Here is a 19,795-nt window from a genome sequence, read left to right as displayed (position 1 = left end):
CCCCCCAGTGTCAGTGCATGTCCTCGTGTTCTAATACTTCTCTTCCCCCCAGTGTCAGTGCATGTCCTCGTGTTCTAATACTTATCTTCCCCCCAGTGTCAGTACATGTCCTCGTGTTCTAATACTTCTCTTCCCCCCAGTGTCAGTACATGTCCTCGTGTTCTAATACTTGTCTTCCCCCCAGTGTCAGTACATGTCCTCGTGTTCTAATACTTCTCTTCCCCCCAGTGTCAGTACATGTCCTCGTGTTCTAATACTTCTCTTCCCCCCAGTGTCAGTGCATGTCCTCATGTTCTAATACTTCTCTTCCCCCCAGTGTCAGTGCATGTCCTCGTGTTCTAATACTTCTCTTCCTTTGAAGAATGTTTCCCTCCTGTAACTTGTTAAATCCCTTGATATATTTGAAAGTTTCTATCATGTCCTCCCTTTCACTTCTCTGATCCAAACTATACATATAAAGATCTTTTAGTCTTTTCGGGTAGATTTTGTGCTGTAGGCCATGCACCATTTTAGTTGCCCTTGATGGTGGACAATAGAGGTGCTGACAGATCTAAGAAACTTTCCCAAAGATACATTATCTGGATTTATGAATTAAAAACTCTGACCCCTGATGGATTGAGCTTTGATGCAGACTTGGATGGTTTTTTTTATCTTAGGAGATTTTTTCTTATGAAGTCTTTTTATTAACAACTTTTTATGGATTTCTTATTTTCATTATACTTTATCTAACTTTTAATCATTTTTAATAATAATGATCTCTTTTTGACATTGTTGGATTTTTCATTTTAGTTTTTTTCATGTGCTTCGATTAGTTTTATAGGGTGTTAATTTTATTTTATGTTATTTTAGTTACTCCTTCCCCCCCCTCTTGTACACTTGTTCTGTTATGGTTTATGACACATGCCAATGAGCTGTTTAATTGATCACTCAGGCTTACATGTATTTTAGATTAAGTCTGACACACGTAGTACCAATTCTTAAAGGTTAGTCCTGAGATCACTTGGTTATATGGTATTAGTGGTTTTTGTCTTGTAATGAAATGATTCTCCCTTCTTATGAAATTTTTAGAACATATGTTATAATAGATGGGGAGGTAACAGCCCTTCTACCTGGATGACAATAACAGAAAATAAATTAATGTAAAGATGTTTTCAATCTAGCATATTTTTAATGCCTTATCGCTCCCAGTCAATATCTCTCAGTTGTCAAGGTGAAATTTTATTGATAAATTACGGTAATAAAAAAATCAGTTGATGCAGATTGATAAATAGAACCTGATAATATTGTTTTTCAACCATAAGTCAGCAGATAACATTAAGAAAAGGTTGGCAAATCATTGTATTATCAGTTGTATTATATGAAATAAAAAAGAGTGTACATTCCCTTCAATTTACAGTTGCCCATATGAAATTCAATACTAGTAACAATCTATTGTTGACGCAACAGAGCCGAACAATGTAGGCCATTCTCATGAAATAAAGTAATGGTTAATGGTTCAGGTGCAAAATCCCCATATTGTATAATAACTATTGTATTCATTTGCAGAAATAACGAAAACAGGAACTGTTTTAATAAGCAACTAAACGTGTGTAGAATGGAAAGTCCCTGTATCAGATGAAACACTCAGTGGTTGTTGTGGACTGGTATTCGGTGGTAGCCATCACCCCTCTTCTCCTACAAAACTGTCAGATTCCGTTCACTCACATTTTCTTCTGTATTTCCATACTGACACTTCTAAAGTTCCACCGGGACCACTGGATACAACTATAGGAATCTACTGAATGAAGGAGAGAAGATTTGTTTGTGGGATTGGTTTTACCTTGTAAAGCAGCCTCATTGAATAAACATGATTGTTCTTCTAAAGTACTTTACTATGAAGGGGAAGTACAGATGGCATTAGTTTTGTACAAAGAAACACATTCATTGTATATATCAATGGTGGAATTGGGGCTTGTATACGGTGGTACGCCATACCGCCAGTTCTCCTACTGTTCTCATTATCAAGCCATCAAAATCCAATCACTTGCATATCGCCAGTTCTAAAATTCCACTTCGACTACTGGTATATATCAAAATAGAGCAAAGATTCTTTGCATTAAAGCAGTGGTCAGGGAACAGGGGTAAATTACCCCAAATGGGGTAAAAATGAAATTCCTGGGGGTAATGCTGCCGATTCACATGCTGTCAGTTGGATTGTAGACCCCTTTATATGTGAAATTGCTGTTGTACCAGAAGAGCCTCAAGGGTTGGCAGAGGCACTTCTTTAGCTCCGATGCAATAATGAAGCACGTATTGCATTTGAAAACAAAGCAGATCTGTCATATTTTTGGATGTCAACAGCTGCAAAGACATTCAACATTACACATGAGGAGGCCGTCAAAAGGTTGCTGCCTTTTGCAACAACCTACCTTTGCGAAAAAGGATTTTCCACTCTAACGAACATAAAAACAAAGCAGAGAAATCGATTGGACGCTGAAGACTGTATCCAAATTGCTCTGACATCAAAATGCCCCAATATTGATGCTCTCGTATCAAAAATGAAGCAACATCATTTCTCTAAAACCTGAAGTTTTGAAGTTGAAGCTTTCAAAGAAATTTTAAATAGATTCAATAAAATGTTGAATTACAATAATTAATAATATATGATTCCCTTCCTTTCAAATCCAAGGGGGTAACGTCAGCATATCTAAATATATTTTGGGGTAAAAGGTAAAAAAGTTCCCTGACCCCTGCATTAAAACATTTTGATATTTATAATGACCTTCAATATCCCTTCTAAGGAGGAAGTAAACAGGTGTGAACGCCTGGGCTCACTATAACGATGCACAGACTGGCCCAGACTGGTAAGGGTGAATTTACAGCTACACTGGGTTAGTCTGGAAATGTATTTTTTTTTTAAAAATGTTTAAAAATAGATTACATATCTAAAAAATATATATTTAAAAACATTATTCATTAAAAATGCTTTATTCAAAGAATAAACTATTTTTGGAAGGATTTTCATCTGTTAATATGTAACTGTGATAAGAGGAATTGCAGCACTACAAGTATCACAATAATACTTGTTAAATAGTCTTTCCCTTCCCTGTGCATGCATGCAAAACATACTATGTACATGATAGACAACCTAAATTTGATGAGATTTCTTTCCCCTAGAACCTTAGAGGAAGAATAAATTGCCCACACTCTTCACCGAGATTCCAAACCTATTCCTTGCGCCTGAAAATATTATGGGCCTGTTTCATTAAGGAAAGTACAGCAAAACAATTAGTAAGTTTGCTCCCGGACAAACCATGTTACAATGCAAGGGGTGCAAATTAGTTTATTATTTTGCACATAAGTTAAATACTGGCTGTTTTTTTTTTATGTAGCACACAAATACTTGTGCTAGACATAGGCAAATTCACACTGGTCAGGATAAGCACAGACAACAATTGCAAACTACACTATACAACAAATGTACAGGGCATCATCTAGAGTTCGGAGCATCTGGACAGTCAACAATGTAATTTTTGTTTTTTAACACAAACTTTGAGTTAAGCTAGGACCCCGCCTTCCAAATCTCTATCTGTTCACAAAATGTTAATTTGCCATCCCTAGAGCACAACATAATTTTACCAGCTGCAAAGTTGCACCTTCTAGCTGTATTGACCCCTATCTCTAAATGAGGCCCACAAGGTGTAAATGGGAGAGAACCTGCTGGTTATAAGTGGTTGTGAATGTCTTTACCCCTTCCCCACAGCCGCTCGTTTGGGAGTTTATGGGAATACTACTTAGACAATCCACCTATTTTCCCTTGAATGGCATGTCTGGGGGTGAATGCCAGTGTGCCCATCATACTATTCATGTTTTCTTGTTTGCATAGTACAGACACAATGAATGTTGCGTTACATGCAAACAATAAATGAAAGGGCTTGATTAACTGCGGATGTGAGGACATGCAGAAGTACGTTAGATAACACTTGCTATAAACATAGATGACTACAGTAACAGTACTTGTATTCTAAAAATTTATATTGCTGGTTGGCGCTCAACCTTTTAATTTTTAAGACCTTTACTGCCGGTTTGTTTACCTTGGACTATTCTATTTGAACATTCCTTATTTTATTGCCTCTTGTGAATTTCTTTCTCTCAGAACTGCTTGTCCTATCTGATACTGGAGCTCTGACGTAAGATACTTCCCAACTGTCCTGATTTGAGTGTTACTGCCGGGACAGTCGTAAGATATATTCTGCTGCAAACGGTAATGGAGGGTGTTTTGGGGGAGGAAAAGGAGTTGGTACCAGCCTTGTGCTTCAGAGCTCAATTTCCCTGTGACTTAACCATGCCCCCAGTCATGACTACACCCCGTTTTTGCAGAGGCAAATCGTGTTCTAATTTAACAGTTGGGAGGCATTCTGTGATTGGTGACTTAGGTGCATAGATTTAGATATATAATATTATTTCACAGTCCTACTTCACCCAAGAACTCAACCAGTATATACCAGAGAATAGTGACATTGACCAGTCTAGTTACCTCCGAGGGAACTCAACATTATTACAAATACATAATATCAATAACCCAAACAGGGCAACACTTCCCTATTTATTTTTTTGCCAATATCTGTCCGGATTAGAGCCTGCAATGTTGTACGATTCATACTATAGGGCTGATGTAGAGTGGGACGTACGCCAGTTTGCGTAGCGTATCTTGCGTGAAACAGTTTTGCTCATGCCCAGAAACTGGGCGCATGCACTTGCTCCTATGACTATTTACGTGATTCTGGCACTTACGCCTGCATGGAGAGACAGGTTGGGGATGGAAAGGGGCGTTTAAATGCAGTCTGAGTTTAGTAATGGTGTGTTTATGGAAATGCAGCTCACGCAGAGCTGCAGGAACACGGATATTATACGTCTGTTATGAGTCGTGTATTGTGCTACAGGGCAGGTGCAAATACTGGGTGCTGATAATGACTTATCGTGCATGTGCTGCTGATGTGGAGACAGCCACATCTCGAGATGCGTACGGCTCTGCATATGGTCGGATATAAGCTATTTTTCTGTGTTCGTTTAGTTAACTCCCATTTTACGACCAACTCTACAACCCTATGTCTCCAGTTTTATCAAAACCATTCCGAGGTTTACAACTGGAAATCTATTCCTTTTCTCAGTATTGGGCGACGGCCTCTGGTATACACTTAGAGGGTTTTTCTGTTACCCAGAAACCCCCCTCTGCTCTCGAATGTCACTACGCCTGCATTGCAATCTAGCTGCAATGCTCTCCGCAATCAAATTGACACCCCAGAATGCAGTGTATTCTAGAGTGCCAATTGTAATGATGCTCGGAAAGGAAGAGTGTATAATCAGACTTCCTCTCTCACAGCGGGAGGAGCACAGTGATGTACAGCAGGATGGGGCGTTGAGTTATTACTAGGGGAAAGGTGATAAAGCATTTTGTATGGACAAGGATAGGGGGCAATGAGGATGGAAGTGACACATGGCAGGGGGCAATGTGGATGACAAGCAGATAGGCGAATGGACAGTGAGGATGGCAGACAGGAGAGGGGGCAATGAGGATGACATGCGGATAGGCAAGGGGACAGTGAGGATGGCAATCAGACAAGAGAGGGGGCAATGAGGATGGCAATTAGATGGGAGAGGAGGCAATGAGGATGGCAATCAGACAGGAGAGGGGGCAATGAGGATGACATGCGGATAGGCGAGGGGACAGTGAGGATGGCAATCAGACAGGAGAGGGGGCAATGAGGATGGCAATCAGACAGGAGAGGGGACAGTGAGGATGGCAATCAGACAGGAGAGGGGACAGTGAGGATGGCAATCAGGCAGGAGAGGGGGCAATGAGGATAGGCGAGGGGACATGAGGATGGCAATCAGACAAGAGAGGGGGCAATGAGGATGGCAATTAGATGGGAGAGGGGGCAATGAGGATGGAAGTGACACACGTCAGGGGGCAATGTGGATGACAAGCGGATAGGTGAGGGGACAGTGAGGATGGCAATCAGACAGGAGAGGGGACAGTGAGGATGGCAATCAGGCAGGAGAGGGGGCAATGAGGATAGGCGAGGGGACATGAGGATGGCAATCAGACAAGAGAGGGGGCAATGAGGATGGCAATTAGATGGGAGAGGGGGCAATGAGGATGGAAGTGACACACGTCAGGGGGCAATGTGGATGACAAGCGGATAGGTGAGGGGACAGTGAGGATGGCAATCAGACAGGCAAAGACCATTTAAAGTATGTCACCTGTTGTGCTGCTTTGTAAACAATCACCAAACACACACAACGATTTTAGTTGTATGATACATGCGCAGTAATACAAAAGGTTGATTAAACGAATTAATTAACAAACTCATTTTCCTGCCATTATGATTCTACGAGTTCATATAAAGCAATTATTGTGCCTGTACATTACAGTGTATTGTTATATAGACTTCTTACTCTCTAGTATATCAATATGAAGATAACTCCTATTTAGGCAGATGGTGGCTAATTGATGCTTTGATACCAGTGGCTATTGGGATTATAAATACCAGGACTGGACATAGCCAGTATTACTCTTCTGAAGATACCGTTTTTTAACGGAGAAATTCATTAAGGACACAAAGACTTGTTAATTTTGGGACAGCACACCACTAAGCACAATGGCATAGTCTGTAGCACCTCTGCCTCACAGTACAGGGATCATGAGTTTGATTCCCGACCATGGCCTTATCTGTGAGGAGTTTGTATGTTCTCCCCATGTTTGCATGGAATTCCTCCGGGTGCTCCGGTTTCCTCCCACACTCCAAAAACATACCAGGAGGTTAATTGGCTGCTTTCAAATTGACCCTAGTCTGTGTGTGAGTATGTTAAGGAATTTAGACTGTAAGCTCCAGTGGGGCTGATGTGAGTGAGTTCTCTGTACAGCACTGCGGAATTAGTGGCGCTATATAAATAGCTGATGATGATGATATCCAAATCTGTGGAAGTCACCTCTATCTACATTGGGGAGACAGGAGTCAGATGACTTCTCTACGAAAGTAGCGAGAATACTTTGCTTTCAAAGAAGCTAATTCACCAGAAGGACACAGTTCTATACTACCAGTAAAGAGCAAAAATCTATTTAACTCTCTCCTAAAGATACATTGTTTCAGAACTTTTTGTGCCTATTATTTTGGAAATAACTAATGTATATCACCTTGCTCCACATGATTATTTTATACTATTGCTGCGAACTTCCCCTCTTCTTTATGCTTTGTTGTTTTTCTGTATTAGATTAATACTAGGTTTCTAGTTTTCTTTTATATAAGTTGCTATTTTAACGCTGGCAAACATTTATCCTTTTGATAACCAAACACAAAACCTTCTTTCAAAGCAAAGGAAACATTATCCCGTGTTTGTGTGATGAGAAGGAAGTAACTGGACTGGAGATAAAGATATCTGGAAAAACAAGCCTAGTTTCCAGCAAAGCTTTGTCCTGCATTGTAGCACAGGCCGCTGTTAAGCTGCAGTCACTCTGCAAAATACATTCCCCCAGTTGACTTACCTTGTTCTTGACACGATGCGGCGGCTACCAGACACTGATAGACTGAGTTGATGTCACCGAACCACGCGCTCCCTACCTATCGGAAGCCTTCCAGATCGCGGAGGGATGCAGAGTCACGGCGGTTAGACTAGTAGACACGAACAAACTAGGGGTTCCGGACAGATGGAGGGTCCTGTCCAGGCCCCCTAGAGGTGTGCCGCCTGTACCCTTCTGGTGGTAGCCCTGGGGAGGACCAATGACGCGTAGCCATCAGGGGATTGTGGCTTGCGATTGGTCCTCCTGCTCATATCATAGAACTGACAGTTCCCTGGTAAAGAAAACCAACCTCATGTAGCAGTCCTGGCCAAGGAAAAGCCCCTGAGCTATTATCTTTTGTTAGGAGGCGGAGCAGCTTTTTCACAGGTGTCTGACAAAATGTATTTATAATTTTTGTATAGTAGCACCTATTTATAATACATAAATCGGTGCTACAGTACATTTAAGAAATACAGTAAACATATAAATAGTTAAAAAAAATTAGTTGGATGGCTCAGCTTAATGCTTTGCTATCTGCTGAAGTCATTATACAAACAAAGAGAGATAATGGTTCCTTTGTTTTGAATCACAGGTTGTGTGTTATCCTGTGAGCTGGGCTTTCAGGTTTCAGCTGTCCGGGCAGAGAGAATACACATTCAACGGTGGTATGGTGGCACAGTGGTTAAGATTTGATTTATTAATTGTAGCAAGAACATTGCGGCTGTGCATTTTTACTGTTACGACGGTGCAAAAATATGCTAATTTTTCGTGCGAGGAAAATTTTCATTTTCATTTTCCTGCCATTATGATCCTACAAGATCATATCAAGCAATTATTGTGCCTGTGCACTGAAATAATTCATATTACACAACATAGATTGTAAGCTTGCGAGCAGGGTCCTCTTACCTCTCTGCCTGTATGTATTACCCAGTATTGTTTTATTAATGCTTGGTCCCAATTGTAAAGCGCTACGGAATTTGCTGGCGCTATATAAATAGATGTTGATGATGAAAATCTTAATCTTAGTGCGTGTGGCCAGTTTAAACCCAGTATTCCTGACATTGAAGGAAAGGTCCGCAGTAAGGTTTACCCTCCATTATAGCTTTAAATATTTTACCTCTATAAAAACTTTCGGTGTCACACTTTGTTTTATCATTCGCATAACAAACGTATACGAGAATGTGTTCGCTCTACAAGGCCATTAGGAACCAATATCGTCAGGACAAGTATAGACAAAACTCCATCTTACAATACACTAAACCAGACACCAACATATTGAGAATATCCACATTTTGGATATTAGAAAGTTAGAAAATCATCTGATGAGAGACAAGGAGACGATGTCTGCTGTTTCTGTATTTCTGTAATGCGTCACGCTGTAGGCAGACTTTGGCATGTTTGGCAGGACAGTGTTGAGATATGATCTAGTTTTTCCAGCATTCTTGGCAAGAAGAAATTAATTGAGGAAGGAGAGGGAGGAGATAATGAGCTAGAATGGGAGTCAGTGTACACAAGTTGGAGGTAAAGAGAAGGGGATTAAATGTGGAGAAGTTAATAATTAATACTGTTTTGCATAATTAAATACAATATTTAAAGATAGATTCACTAAAGGCCAAAAGGAAATAATTATTGTTTTTATGTCTTATGGTACTGTAGTTTTTCTAAATAAGAAAAAAACCCTTAAAATATGTATAGCGCTGTGTTCAGTGGCTTGGTAGAGCCAGTGCATGACTTTCCGGGCCCCTTAGCAAATCCCTGTGTCCCCCAGTTCTGCTCTGAAAAGAAAGTTTACGTTTGTATTCAGCAACAAATAAAATATCATACTACAACAACCAATTAAAACACATAGGGAGCTAGACGTTCATACATCCCAACTGTCCCGCTTTCTAAGGGACAGTCCGGATTTTATGGCTCTGTTCTGCTGTCCTACCCACAAATGGGAATGGTGGCGGAAGGGAGGTATCTAATGGGCAGCCTAATGCTTTACAGCGCTAGGCAGCTCTATGTGGGGGCATGGCCACGCCCCAGGCACAATGTGACCACACCCCCAGCGCAATGTGACCACTCCTCTGTCTTTATGTGGTCACATCCCCTATTCTGCTGCCGGGGATAGACATACTGGGAGATGTATGTTCACATTCAGCATATCATATAAGGCATATATCTGGTATATGAATATTCAGGTGTATTCTTCAGCATTTACATTTAGGTAGACTGTGCCGTTCTCTCTTCCCTGTTCTTGCAGCTTTGTTGTCGTTTGGCTGGCTTCTAGTCAGTTGGGGTCCTGTTTGAAAATAGGCAAAAATTGTATTCTAATGCAAAATGTTAAAAAAAAAACCCTGAATGATTAGGCTCTTTAGTTCACAAAACTATATTATGGCCAAATAAAACTACCCCCTAGCGCAGACATATATAGACAATAAAATACATGGGAAATTGTTGTCAAAGAGCTATAATAAAATACAAACATCTACCAGCCCCATCTGATAGTATTCAGTATTCTAGAGACCTCAGAGAGCATCCTTGTAACCGCCACACAAGACGCAGATCATCCTTGTAACCGCCACACAAGACAGAGAACATCCTTGTAACCGCCACACAATACAGATATAATGTCCCCAGGCAAAGCTGCTCTATTTTTTTACTTCTTTTAAGTTTTATTTTGCAAGGTCGCATGAAAAATAACTTACATATGACAATGAGATTAAACAGAGGCGAACAAGCTGCTCTATTTTTTAAATACCCCCCTCAGCCACTTCATCAGCCCCCTTGAGCCCTTTCATCAGCCCACCTTCAGCCGTTGAATCAGCCACCTTCAGCCACTTCATCAACCCCTCCATACATCCAGACTCACTCACCTGTTGACGTTCAGGCGCAGCAGTCTTGGTCTGTTAGCTGCCTGTCAGTGTGAGCTGCAGTTATTAGTCTGGTAATCCTCATCTCGTAAAATCAGAAAACTGCGGCCGTCAGAACCGTCAGGCAGCTAACAGCATTCAAATTTGCTCTTAGGCTGCCTGTCTGCAATAGTGACTGTCAGCAGCGCCCCCTATACACCAGGACCATCCTCAATCTTTCCGGCCAGCTCCCGCCACTGATAATAAAAATAAAATCACATGGGCGGGCAAAAATGACATTCTGGTGGCGCCGTGCCCTGCATCCCCCCACCCCCCAGGATCTAGCTCCCCAAACTGCAGCCTTATCAGCCGATTGGTTGATAAGTCCCTGACAACAAAGGTAATTCTTGGCTGCAGTCCGTAGCTCAGACTTTTCTTGTTTAATTAAAGTGGAACAAGTATGACCTTGATAAAAGATAAAGAAAGCTTGAGGTGGATTCCTGCATAGGAGAGAGATTGGAGAGATTTTGTTTCTGCGTTTGGAGTATGCTGGGCATTAATATGTAATCCACAGTTCATATTAAGTAATTATAAGAAAAGTATGTGTAGTGCAGGACAGTGACTGTGGTAGTTTAATTTTCATCATTTTACAGATAAAACAACTGCAGCTTTAGCGTATAGGGACATCTGTAATAACGGATATAGATATCTTTGCAAACTGTGATCTATAGAAAATACCATCTATATAAAACTTCATCATCTATATATAAGATTTCATCATGGTTTATACACAACTAAGGCTGGTCCTACGCAGATTGTTCCTGTATCTCATACATACAGTGATGTTGCAGCTTCATGTATCATTCGATGACAGACTCTCTTTAACAGACAAACATGGGTGAAGTGGAGGATGTTATTTTTAGTTCATAGATTTTCTATTCTGCATTGAAAGATTACTTCATTCAATTCAAATTAGTGGGTGTGATGTATCCTTATGGGAAGAGCCCTGGGGTTTTTTTGGTTTCGCTTTCTGCAGATGTAAAACAGAGCAGTTTGGATGTTGCACATGTATAACCTACAGAGAACTGCAGCAGACACTCTGCGCTGTGCAGCCCACAAATGTCACAGGTAACCGTGCAGATGGCAAGCAAGAAGTCCTCCATAAAGAAATGGTGGAAGAAGAAATCACAGGGCAGAAAGTCTACTCATGCGGAAAACGTTCATCTTCTCCCTGACAAGCCACCTAAAGAAAATGACATTTTGATGAGGATAAAAGAAGATTTAAAGGACCTTGTAAAGCCGAAAAGGAAACTGGATTTTATCCCTGAGCAGCGTAAATCTACAGGTAAGGATGGATGCGTTTAATACACAGCATTTACAATTTATAGCATTCATACCCTAATACAGGGCAACTTGCAGCTCTCCAATTGTTGGGGAACTATGTGTGCCATCATGTCCTGACTGCCTTTGGCTATTCAGTTAATGTGGGACTACATGCAGGGCCCTCTTAAGAACATCTTGGGCCCCCGGGCACAGCAGTGCTCCGGGGCCCCCTATATATACACAAAAAAAAATAAAAAATGATTTTATATATATATATATATATATATATATGGGCCCTGCAGCCCAGGGGGGCCCGTTGGAGGCAGCAAAAAAAACGAAAATCTGGAAAAAAAAAAGACAATACTTACCTTGTGGTCAGCTGGCGATCCGGCTCCCTCCATGGTCTCCTCCTCCGTCGCGCTCCGCAATGGATGTCGGGCGGGCGTGATGTCACGCCCAACATGCACTGCGAGCGCCGCACGGAGGAGGAGACCATGGAGGGAGCCGGATCGCCAGCTGACCACAAGGTAAGTATTGTCTTTTTTTTTTTTTGCTGCCTCCGACGGGCCCCCCTGGGCAGCAGGGCCCCCGGGCACCTGCCCATTGTGCCCAATGGGAAAGACGCCCCTGACTACATGCTCTATCATCCTGTAGCTCTCCAGTTGGAGAGAAACCATGTGACCTAGAATGCCCTTTTGTTCTTTAGTTGGTGGGGAACTACATCTCCCATCATGCACTGCTAGCCTCTGGTCGGGATCTATGCCTACCTCTGCCATAGAGGATTTATCAACTAGAACATTGTGGATTTCTATTATGTCAATCTTTATGGAATATGAATAATATATATTTTTTGTCATCTCATTTTGACTTTAAATATATACAATATAAAGGGGTCTGTTTATGAATGAATGCTAAGCCTAAACTCCCAAAAAGTTTATCAAAAATGAGTTGAGGATAGGATGGACATTCTCTGACAGGTCTTTGGAGGTATACCAAATGCATCTAGCAACAGAAATGCTGCTTTGGAAAGCATGAGATGGGTCACAGTTTCTGGTGAAATTTCACTCCGTCATCCATTTAAAGCTAGAGAGATGTAAAAAAGTAGAATAGTGTAGAAAAAAATGAGATTTTTTAAATATAGTAAATACATTTATTAAACTTCTGTGCGAATATGCGTCCACAACATATTTTAGATACAGGAGTCCCTTACTAACTTGTTTTATTAGTTAGATAGATACATTAACGGTACCTGCAGGCAAAAAAGTCTTTCTTTAGAAGGAGGAAAAAGGTAAGCAGACCTGTGCATAAGTCCTAGTATACTTACGTGAGTCACTCGAGGTGTTCTTGTAAAAACCTAAATGACTAATATACACCTGCTGGATGTATCTGTTGTGTATGAACAGGCAATAAAAACTTATTAGTTTCCAAGTTACATTGCTACAGTGAGTACAGTATCACTGTGGCACAGTGGTTAGCATTGCTGCCTCATAGCATAGGCTCATGAGTTCGATCCTAACTGTGTGGAGTTTGGATGTTCTCCCCGTGTCTGGGTTTCCTCCCACAGTCCAAAAACATAGCAGTAGGTTAATTGGCTTCTGACAAATTGTACCCGAGTCTGAGTGGGTGTGGTAAGGAATTTAGATTGTAAACTCCAAGGGGACAGGGATTGATGTCAATGACTACATATCCTCTGTACAGCGCTGAGTAATATGATTGGAGCTATATCAATGAGTGATAATAAATGAATAATAACTCTGGTGAAAATGGCCGTTTTCGCAGAGAAAGGCTGTTTTACTGCTTCACTCTATTTATCAAAGGTGTAAATCCGGATAAATCAATGATTTCTCCAACATTAACCCTGGGTTCGCTGACTAATAAAGTCAATTTAACAAAACGCTGCTTGTATCCTTATTACCTGAAAAGTAAACTGCATCTGTGCATGGTGTTACCTCAGTATTTGCATGTATTTCTGCCTCACGGAAAGGAGATTAATTGAAGAGGCAACTCGGCAGCCTGCATGATCCTGCCTTCCTTCTTTCCCTGTGACAGAGATGCTTAGGGGTATATTTATATTTATTTATTTATTAAATTGCTGGTTTGAAAAAGTGGAGATGTTGCTTATAGCAACCAATCAGATTCTAGTTATCATTTATTTAGAACATTCTACAAAATGACAGCTACAATCTGATTGGTTGCTATAGGCAACATCTCCACTTTTTCCAAATCCGCAGTTTAGTAAATACACCCCTTAGAGGCAAAATGAATATAAAAGTCTGGAGGAGACTATAACATTTTGGAATAGACTCTCACAGATTTACATGTAATTTTAAGTTAACCCGTTAGTTGGTATGAACTGCAGAAAATAAACGACTCGCCTATATCTTTATTTGAGCGCTAGCTGAAGCGATAGGAACAAAACTGCTCAGACCTCATGAACAAACCCCCAGCAGGCTTTATTAGGAAGCCGTAGACTAGGCACTTGTTATTTTGGATAGATAGAATGAAGAAGAATAAATACATTTTGCTGTTTCACTTTCTACATAAAGTAAAATAAAATAATAAGAGTAAAAAAAAGAAGCAAAACCTAGAAGAAGAAAGTAATGAATGTAATGCCTTTATCTAAGGAACAGACTCTTTATTTAAATAATAATGTTAAAAAGTTCCTTATTGTAGTGTGCAAGTGTCACTGTTGCTATTGCTGTGCATAGACAGCGACCCGTTTAACCCTTTACAGACAGGAGCAGCCGTGGTGACAGCTGCAAGCTTTAAAAAAGCTCCCTGCTCGATCAGATAAAATGTTTTCTCTTATGTGTCTGTAACATTTGAATGAACAGTGGGGGTATTATTGTGTTCTACAATTCATCAGCTGGAGACGCTCTACGTTTTACGGGTAATCATGTGATGTTAAACTGCCGTTGACACAGAACTGCAGAGTCATAATTTAATTTCGGTTGCCTTACACCTGTGCGTGTTAGTCAAACTGAAAAACCGATGCACTTTATAGAAGATGACTGTTATGTCACTAGCCTTTCAATGACAACAATCAAAGAGAATGTCGTTTTGCAGATTTTAAGACTTTCTTTCATTAAAAACCAATTCACACCATTTGTAATGAATTAGTGCGTTAATAAATTCCTGCCAGCTTAGACAACTGATGAACTGAAATATAGTGAACCGTGTCTTTAAACTCACAATCATCATCATCACCATTTATTTATATAGCGCCACTAATTCCGCAGCGCTGTACAGAGAACTCACTCACATCAGTCCCTGCCCCATTGGGGCTTACAGTCTAAATTCCCTAACACACACAGACTAGGGTCAATTTGTAAGCAGCCAATTAACCTACCAGTATGTTTTTGGAGTATGGGAGGAAACCAGAGCACCTGGAGGAAACCCATGCAAACACGGGGAGAACATACAAACTCCTCACATACAAGGCCATGGACGGGAATTGAACTCATGACCCCAGTACTGTAAGGCAGAAGTGCTAACCACTAAGCCACCGTGCTGCCCCGGTCTTTTTATCGAGAGTCCCTGTCTCATTCAGTTATTACTGCAATTTAACTAAAAATATTGCAGGAGTAGCCGTGCTAAACACAGCTGCGCCAAAAATACTGGCTCAGAATGATAATGGTTAACTTAGGAAACCTTTATGCATTAAACATGCTTTACTTAAATAGTAAAACATTTTTTTAATGTTTTTTTTCTGTATTCAACCTCCTGAAATGACAATAATAGAATGGTTATGGCAGCAGTACAGTTATGGGGAATGTCGACAAATCTAACCACCGGCAGGTTTATCGATAGCAGTAATAATGCGATCACCGTGGGAACCCTTATTATATATTTTGGGAACTGCATTAACGAGCCCGATCGATAGGGCTCTTCGCCCGTTGATAAATATGCACCTTTGTTACTTCCCCGTACCGCCTATTTCACCCAATTGGAAAATCGTGAACCTAAATTGGGACAATTATAAGGTGTGGTCTAGTTCTAGAGTAGATCTGTACAAAACCATTTGTAGATATGTCCACTCCAAGGTTTCCATCAGTAACACAGTATAAGTCCATTGGATGATCGACTAATTCATACCTCCCAACATTTATAAAGGCAAGAATAACCCCCGCCCACAAACCACCAATACTCCATCCCTGATCCGCCCACTTTCCACCCAATCAGCTCCACTATTGCAGAAACTCCATCCACTCCTGCGTAAGCTCCCCATCCCTTTTGAAGGTCCATTAATTGGTACTATCTCGCCAAAATCGGGACAGTTGGGAGGTGCAGCATGATCTTAGGTACCTCTGATCTTCCTGTGTAATTGACAATAATATTATTTATAGGTAGGTTCTAAAGGATGGTGTGTGTGCAGTTCAGATGGAGAATGGCCAAGAAAAACATTTAAAGGGAATGTCCACCTTCAGACATTCCCTTATCTTATTTCAAAAATCACATTGTGTTCAGACATCCTCTTATGTTATGTCAGAAATAAACAGACACTAAAATGAACAATACAATGTTTAACACTTTTTTTTAGGTATTAACTTTTTTAAGACTTTTCGCTTACATATTTTTTCCTCTTTGTAACATAAAGCTTTTAGGAGTCTATTTAACAACAAGAGAAAACTCCTAGATTGTGATGTTTTGCAAGATTTAGGGATTGTTCCTATTTACCAAAGCTCCCTGGCCTGTGCAGGCTATGGCCAGTGGTAACCTTCTCCAGGGCCTCCGGCGATGCCTGTTTGTCATGGACAGTGCTGTTCCTCCGATCTCAGGATGGCATTAGCTGGGGGGTGCCCCCAAATGCTGAATTATTATTAATATGAAATGCTCATTGTCAGTCACATTGCATTATCTACCCAACGTATTTCCAAACCTCATTACAAACCACATTGCCCATCCACATCTCATTGTCCTGACCATATGCTCAGTTGTGTAGTTGTGTGAAATATTTTGTAATGTATAATATTATTTCATTTTTTAATTCTTAATTCTCTTCTAGAAAAAAACTTCAAAGGTTTGATGGCCAAGATGCAATTATATGATGCCTGTTTATTTATCTATAATTTGGAACAAAAGGACGCGTTGGATGGAAGTGAATTCTATAAGGAAATAGCTGAGAAGATGTGGGGGGCTGTGATCCAGGAACTGGATGGGGATCACGATCAGAGTGTGGGGCTTCAGTCCGTCTCTGACTGCATCAAATGGGCCAAGCTGGAACGAGCCAACAACGATTCTGACTGGATTCCGCAAGGATGGCCCAAGGACATAAAGATGCTTTTTGAAAATTACATCATAAAGCACTTTCCAAAGTTTGTACACAAGAAAACGGATAAAGGGGGGCTAGACAGTGATTTGGCGGAACTTAAGGAGAAAATATCAGAGATGATCATCAAACTGGATCTTCTTCCAACAGAACTGTCTGCCGCCTGTTTGAATTGCTTACGTGTCTATACGTGTAACCAGCTGACCGCTTTGGCAGATACGCAACTAAGTTATGAAGAGCTTGTGCTGTTGTATAAATGGGCACTTCATCAACACAGAAGGTGAGATTTGTGATTTTACATGTGTTATGTCACAGAGATGTTTTGAAACACTATGGGGTATATTTACTAAACTGCGGGTTTGAAAAAGTGGAGATGTTGCCTATAGCAACCAATCAGAGTCTAGCTGTCATTTTGTAGAATGCACTAAATAAATGACAGCTAGAATCTGATTGGTTACCATAGGTAACATCTTTTTTTTTTCAAACCCGCAGTTTAGTAAATCTAGCCCTATAGCTTGGAGGGTAAACTAGGCAAATGTTGCATATTCCAGTTGATTCACCGGTAGATCCACCATGGAAGTCTAGCTGTGTTTCCAGTTACCTGCGTTGGAGCCTATTCAGTAAGTAACCTGGTGTGAAGCTGTGTATGTATTGTGGAGCTTTTAGTACAGGTAGTATACAATTAGAGCTTTTTCTGATGGAAGCTTTATTGGGGGAATAATTGCTTGAGCATAATGATTTCAAATATTTTAAAAGTAAGTATGATGTGTAAGCAGTTTTGCAGTTTTTGTAGCTAGAGAGTAATTTCTAAAAATCACAATCAACTTCTGTAACCTAGATTGTGTGCACAGAGGGGTTAATTTCTGCACTCATTACAGTGGGGTATTTTCTATGGGTGGGGAACGGTTTTTCGGTTGCGAAAAATCCGACACCCACCAGACCTACACAAAAAAAACGAAAGTATTAAAAAGCGATATCAATATTAATAGACTTACCTGAAAAGCGACTGTCTACATTACCGATGATGCAGAATGCTGAGCGCAAGTGATTTCGGATGAAGACCTATCCGGCACTACAGTTTACTGTCATCGTGACTTTTATTAAAGTTAATTTAAAGTGGCAATGTGGGGTTAAGTGTTTAAACACTTAACTTGCGGGGTCCCGATTTGTCATCACTAGAAAGAGCGGTGTGGAAGTCTCCATAGTGCCCTAGAGTTACAAGGTGGTCATGACATTACTTGCTGAAAGCGTCAGCTTCCGAACTGGGACTAGCAGCAGCCAGGTTTGAAAAGCTCTGCCTTTACCGCTAGCAGGGGCTCCGTAATCATTTGGCTAATAGCTATACTGCCTCCTTCTTATTCTTATTATCAAAAAAACTGCTTATATTCTACTTGACAACTTTTTCCCCTCCTCTTTGAGGTCTTCTGGAGGTAAGGTGATGTGTGAGGAGGGGAGGGAGAAAAAGGAGGGATGGCAAGACTCCATGATCATATGGATACCCCCATCTAGGACGAGGCAGATTGGCCTGCTCTCCCAGAAGTCTGGGACACTTACCTGAAATTTGGGAGTTTCCCAGACATTCCGGGAGAATGGTCAAGTCATAACAATAACATAACAATGACATAAAAATAAAGAAGAAAAATGAAATGAACTTTAAACATATATGTAAAGAGAAACTAATGAACTACAAAACTTGCTAAAAAGACAAAACAAAACCCAAATCAACAGACTTCCCTAAAAACAAACAAAACTGAACTCTAACTACAATACACATAAATACAAAAATAAACAACCTAATAATTAACTGTTAAGCTCCCTCGCTAGCTCTCACTTGATGTGTTGTGCCGTCTGCTGCTTTCTCAGTGGGCGGTAAGAATCAGAGGTGGGATCCGGTGAATTAGAGGGGATGAAAGCAAACTGCGAGTCACAGGCAGACTTTAAAAAAAACACAACAACTTTGCAGTGATTCACAAGTTTTGAACTGAAATATGGCCAAATCGGAGTAAGCAGAGTTTCAGAGGCTTCATAATAGTCATGAACCCCTTTGTTTTCAGTCCTTGTATTGATCATCCCTAAGATGCAAGTTCTTTATTATTTTCTTATCTTTAAGAATTAAATTAATCACACATTAGAGGATGTTTAAAGAACTGCCAACAAACCATGTTTCCAAGACTGGTAAGCCCAGTTGGCCGGCATGCCATAACTGTTCAACTCTCAATGATTATCTTTCATTATGTTACACTAATTAGCAATGATATATATTTTAGATGTTGATATTATTGGAAGCATGATGGGATTTTTCAAAACTCCTGAAAATCTATTTCTGAAAGGGAGTTTTTTCTTTAATGTTAACTACGTTGATTAGTCCATCTCGCCCATATCAAGGTAGCTCTCACTTCCCAGGCGTTAAGCTTTGCAGGTTTGCAGATCCACCTGAAGATGCCTATAGTGGAAAGAATTAAACATCAAGCTCAACCCACTTAAGCTTTGAGACCACCCCATTTATTAGTTTACACTTTTCTACTTCTGTCCTAAACATGTGCTTGGGTGATATCTATTTATGCCTTAAATTAATCATGAGAACATCACAACTGTGTTATATGTGTCAATTTTGTTAATGGTTTAATTACATAGGTTGAAGTACGCCTATAGATGTGCAACTGGGCGTATTAAAATGCAGCACATTAGAAGTATAGGACAAGAGGTGTCGGAAAAGTCCTTTAGGCTGGGTACACACTGGAGTTTTTTCAGACGATTATCGTGCCAATCACCCGATAAACGACCGCTCGGCCACACATCGCGTTAGTGTGTATAATCACATGATGAACG

The 19,795-nt window shown here is 40.5% G+C and overlaps 1 protein-coding gene and 1 long non-coding RNA gene across 3 annotated transcripts in view; one reads left to right on the top strand and one right to left on the bottom strand.

Annotated features, from left to right (window-relative positions):
• Positions 1–1,127: 1,127 nt before the first annotated feature.
• On the bottom strand, positions 1,128–10,700 carry LOC142109210 (uncharacterized). The gene is made up of 3 exons (XR_012680311.1): positions 10,399–10,700; positions 9,744–9,824; positions 1,128–1,777 (listed from the first exon to the last, which is right to left on the bottom strand). It is a non-coding gene; the product is annotated as an uncharacterized LOC142109210 (long non-coding RNA).
• The window catches only part of LOC142109209 (uncharacterized), a 42,008-nt gene continuing 32,671 nt past the window's right edge, over positions 10,459–19,795 (top strand). The window contains exons 1-2 of one of the 2 annotated variants that reach the window (XR_012680310.1): positions 10,459–11,719; positions 16,703–17,246. Coding sequence is in view for 1 of the 2 variants with exons in the window: in XM_075193308.1 (XP_075049409.1) it covers positions 11,494–11,719; positions 16,703–17,246 (770 nt within the window). In the remaining variant the exon portion in view is untranslated. The remainder of the gene's footprint in view (positions 11,720–16,702; positions 17,247–19,795) is intronic. The other variant, XM_075193308.1, reaches the window with a different exon arrangement.

This window comes from Mixophyes fleayi, chromosome 12 (genome assembly GCF_038048845.1).
Source record: "Mixophyes fleayi isolate aMixFle1 chromosome 12, aMixFle1.hap1, whole genome shotgun sequence".
NCBI lineage: Eukaryota > Metazoa > Chordata > Amphibia > Anura > Limnodynastidae > Mixophyes > Mixophyes fleayi.
Note: the sequence above shows the minus strand (reverse complement) of the source record. Positions and strands in the feature narration are given on the sequence as shown.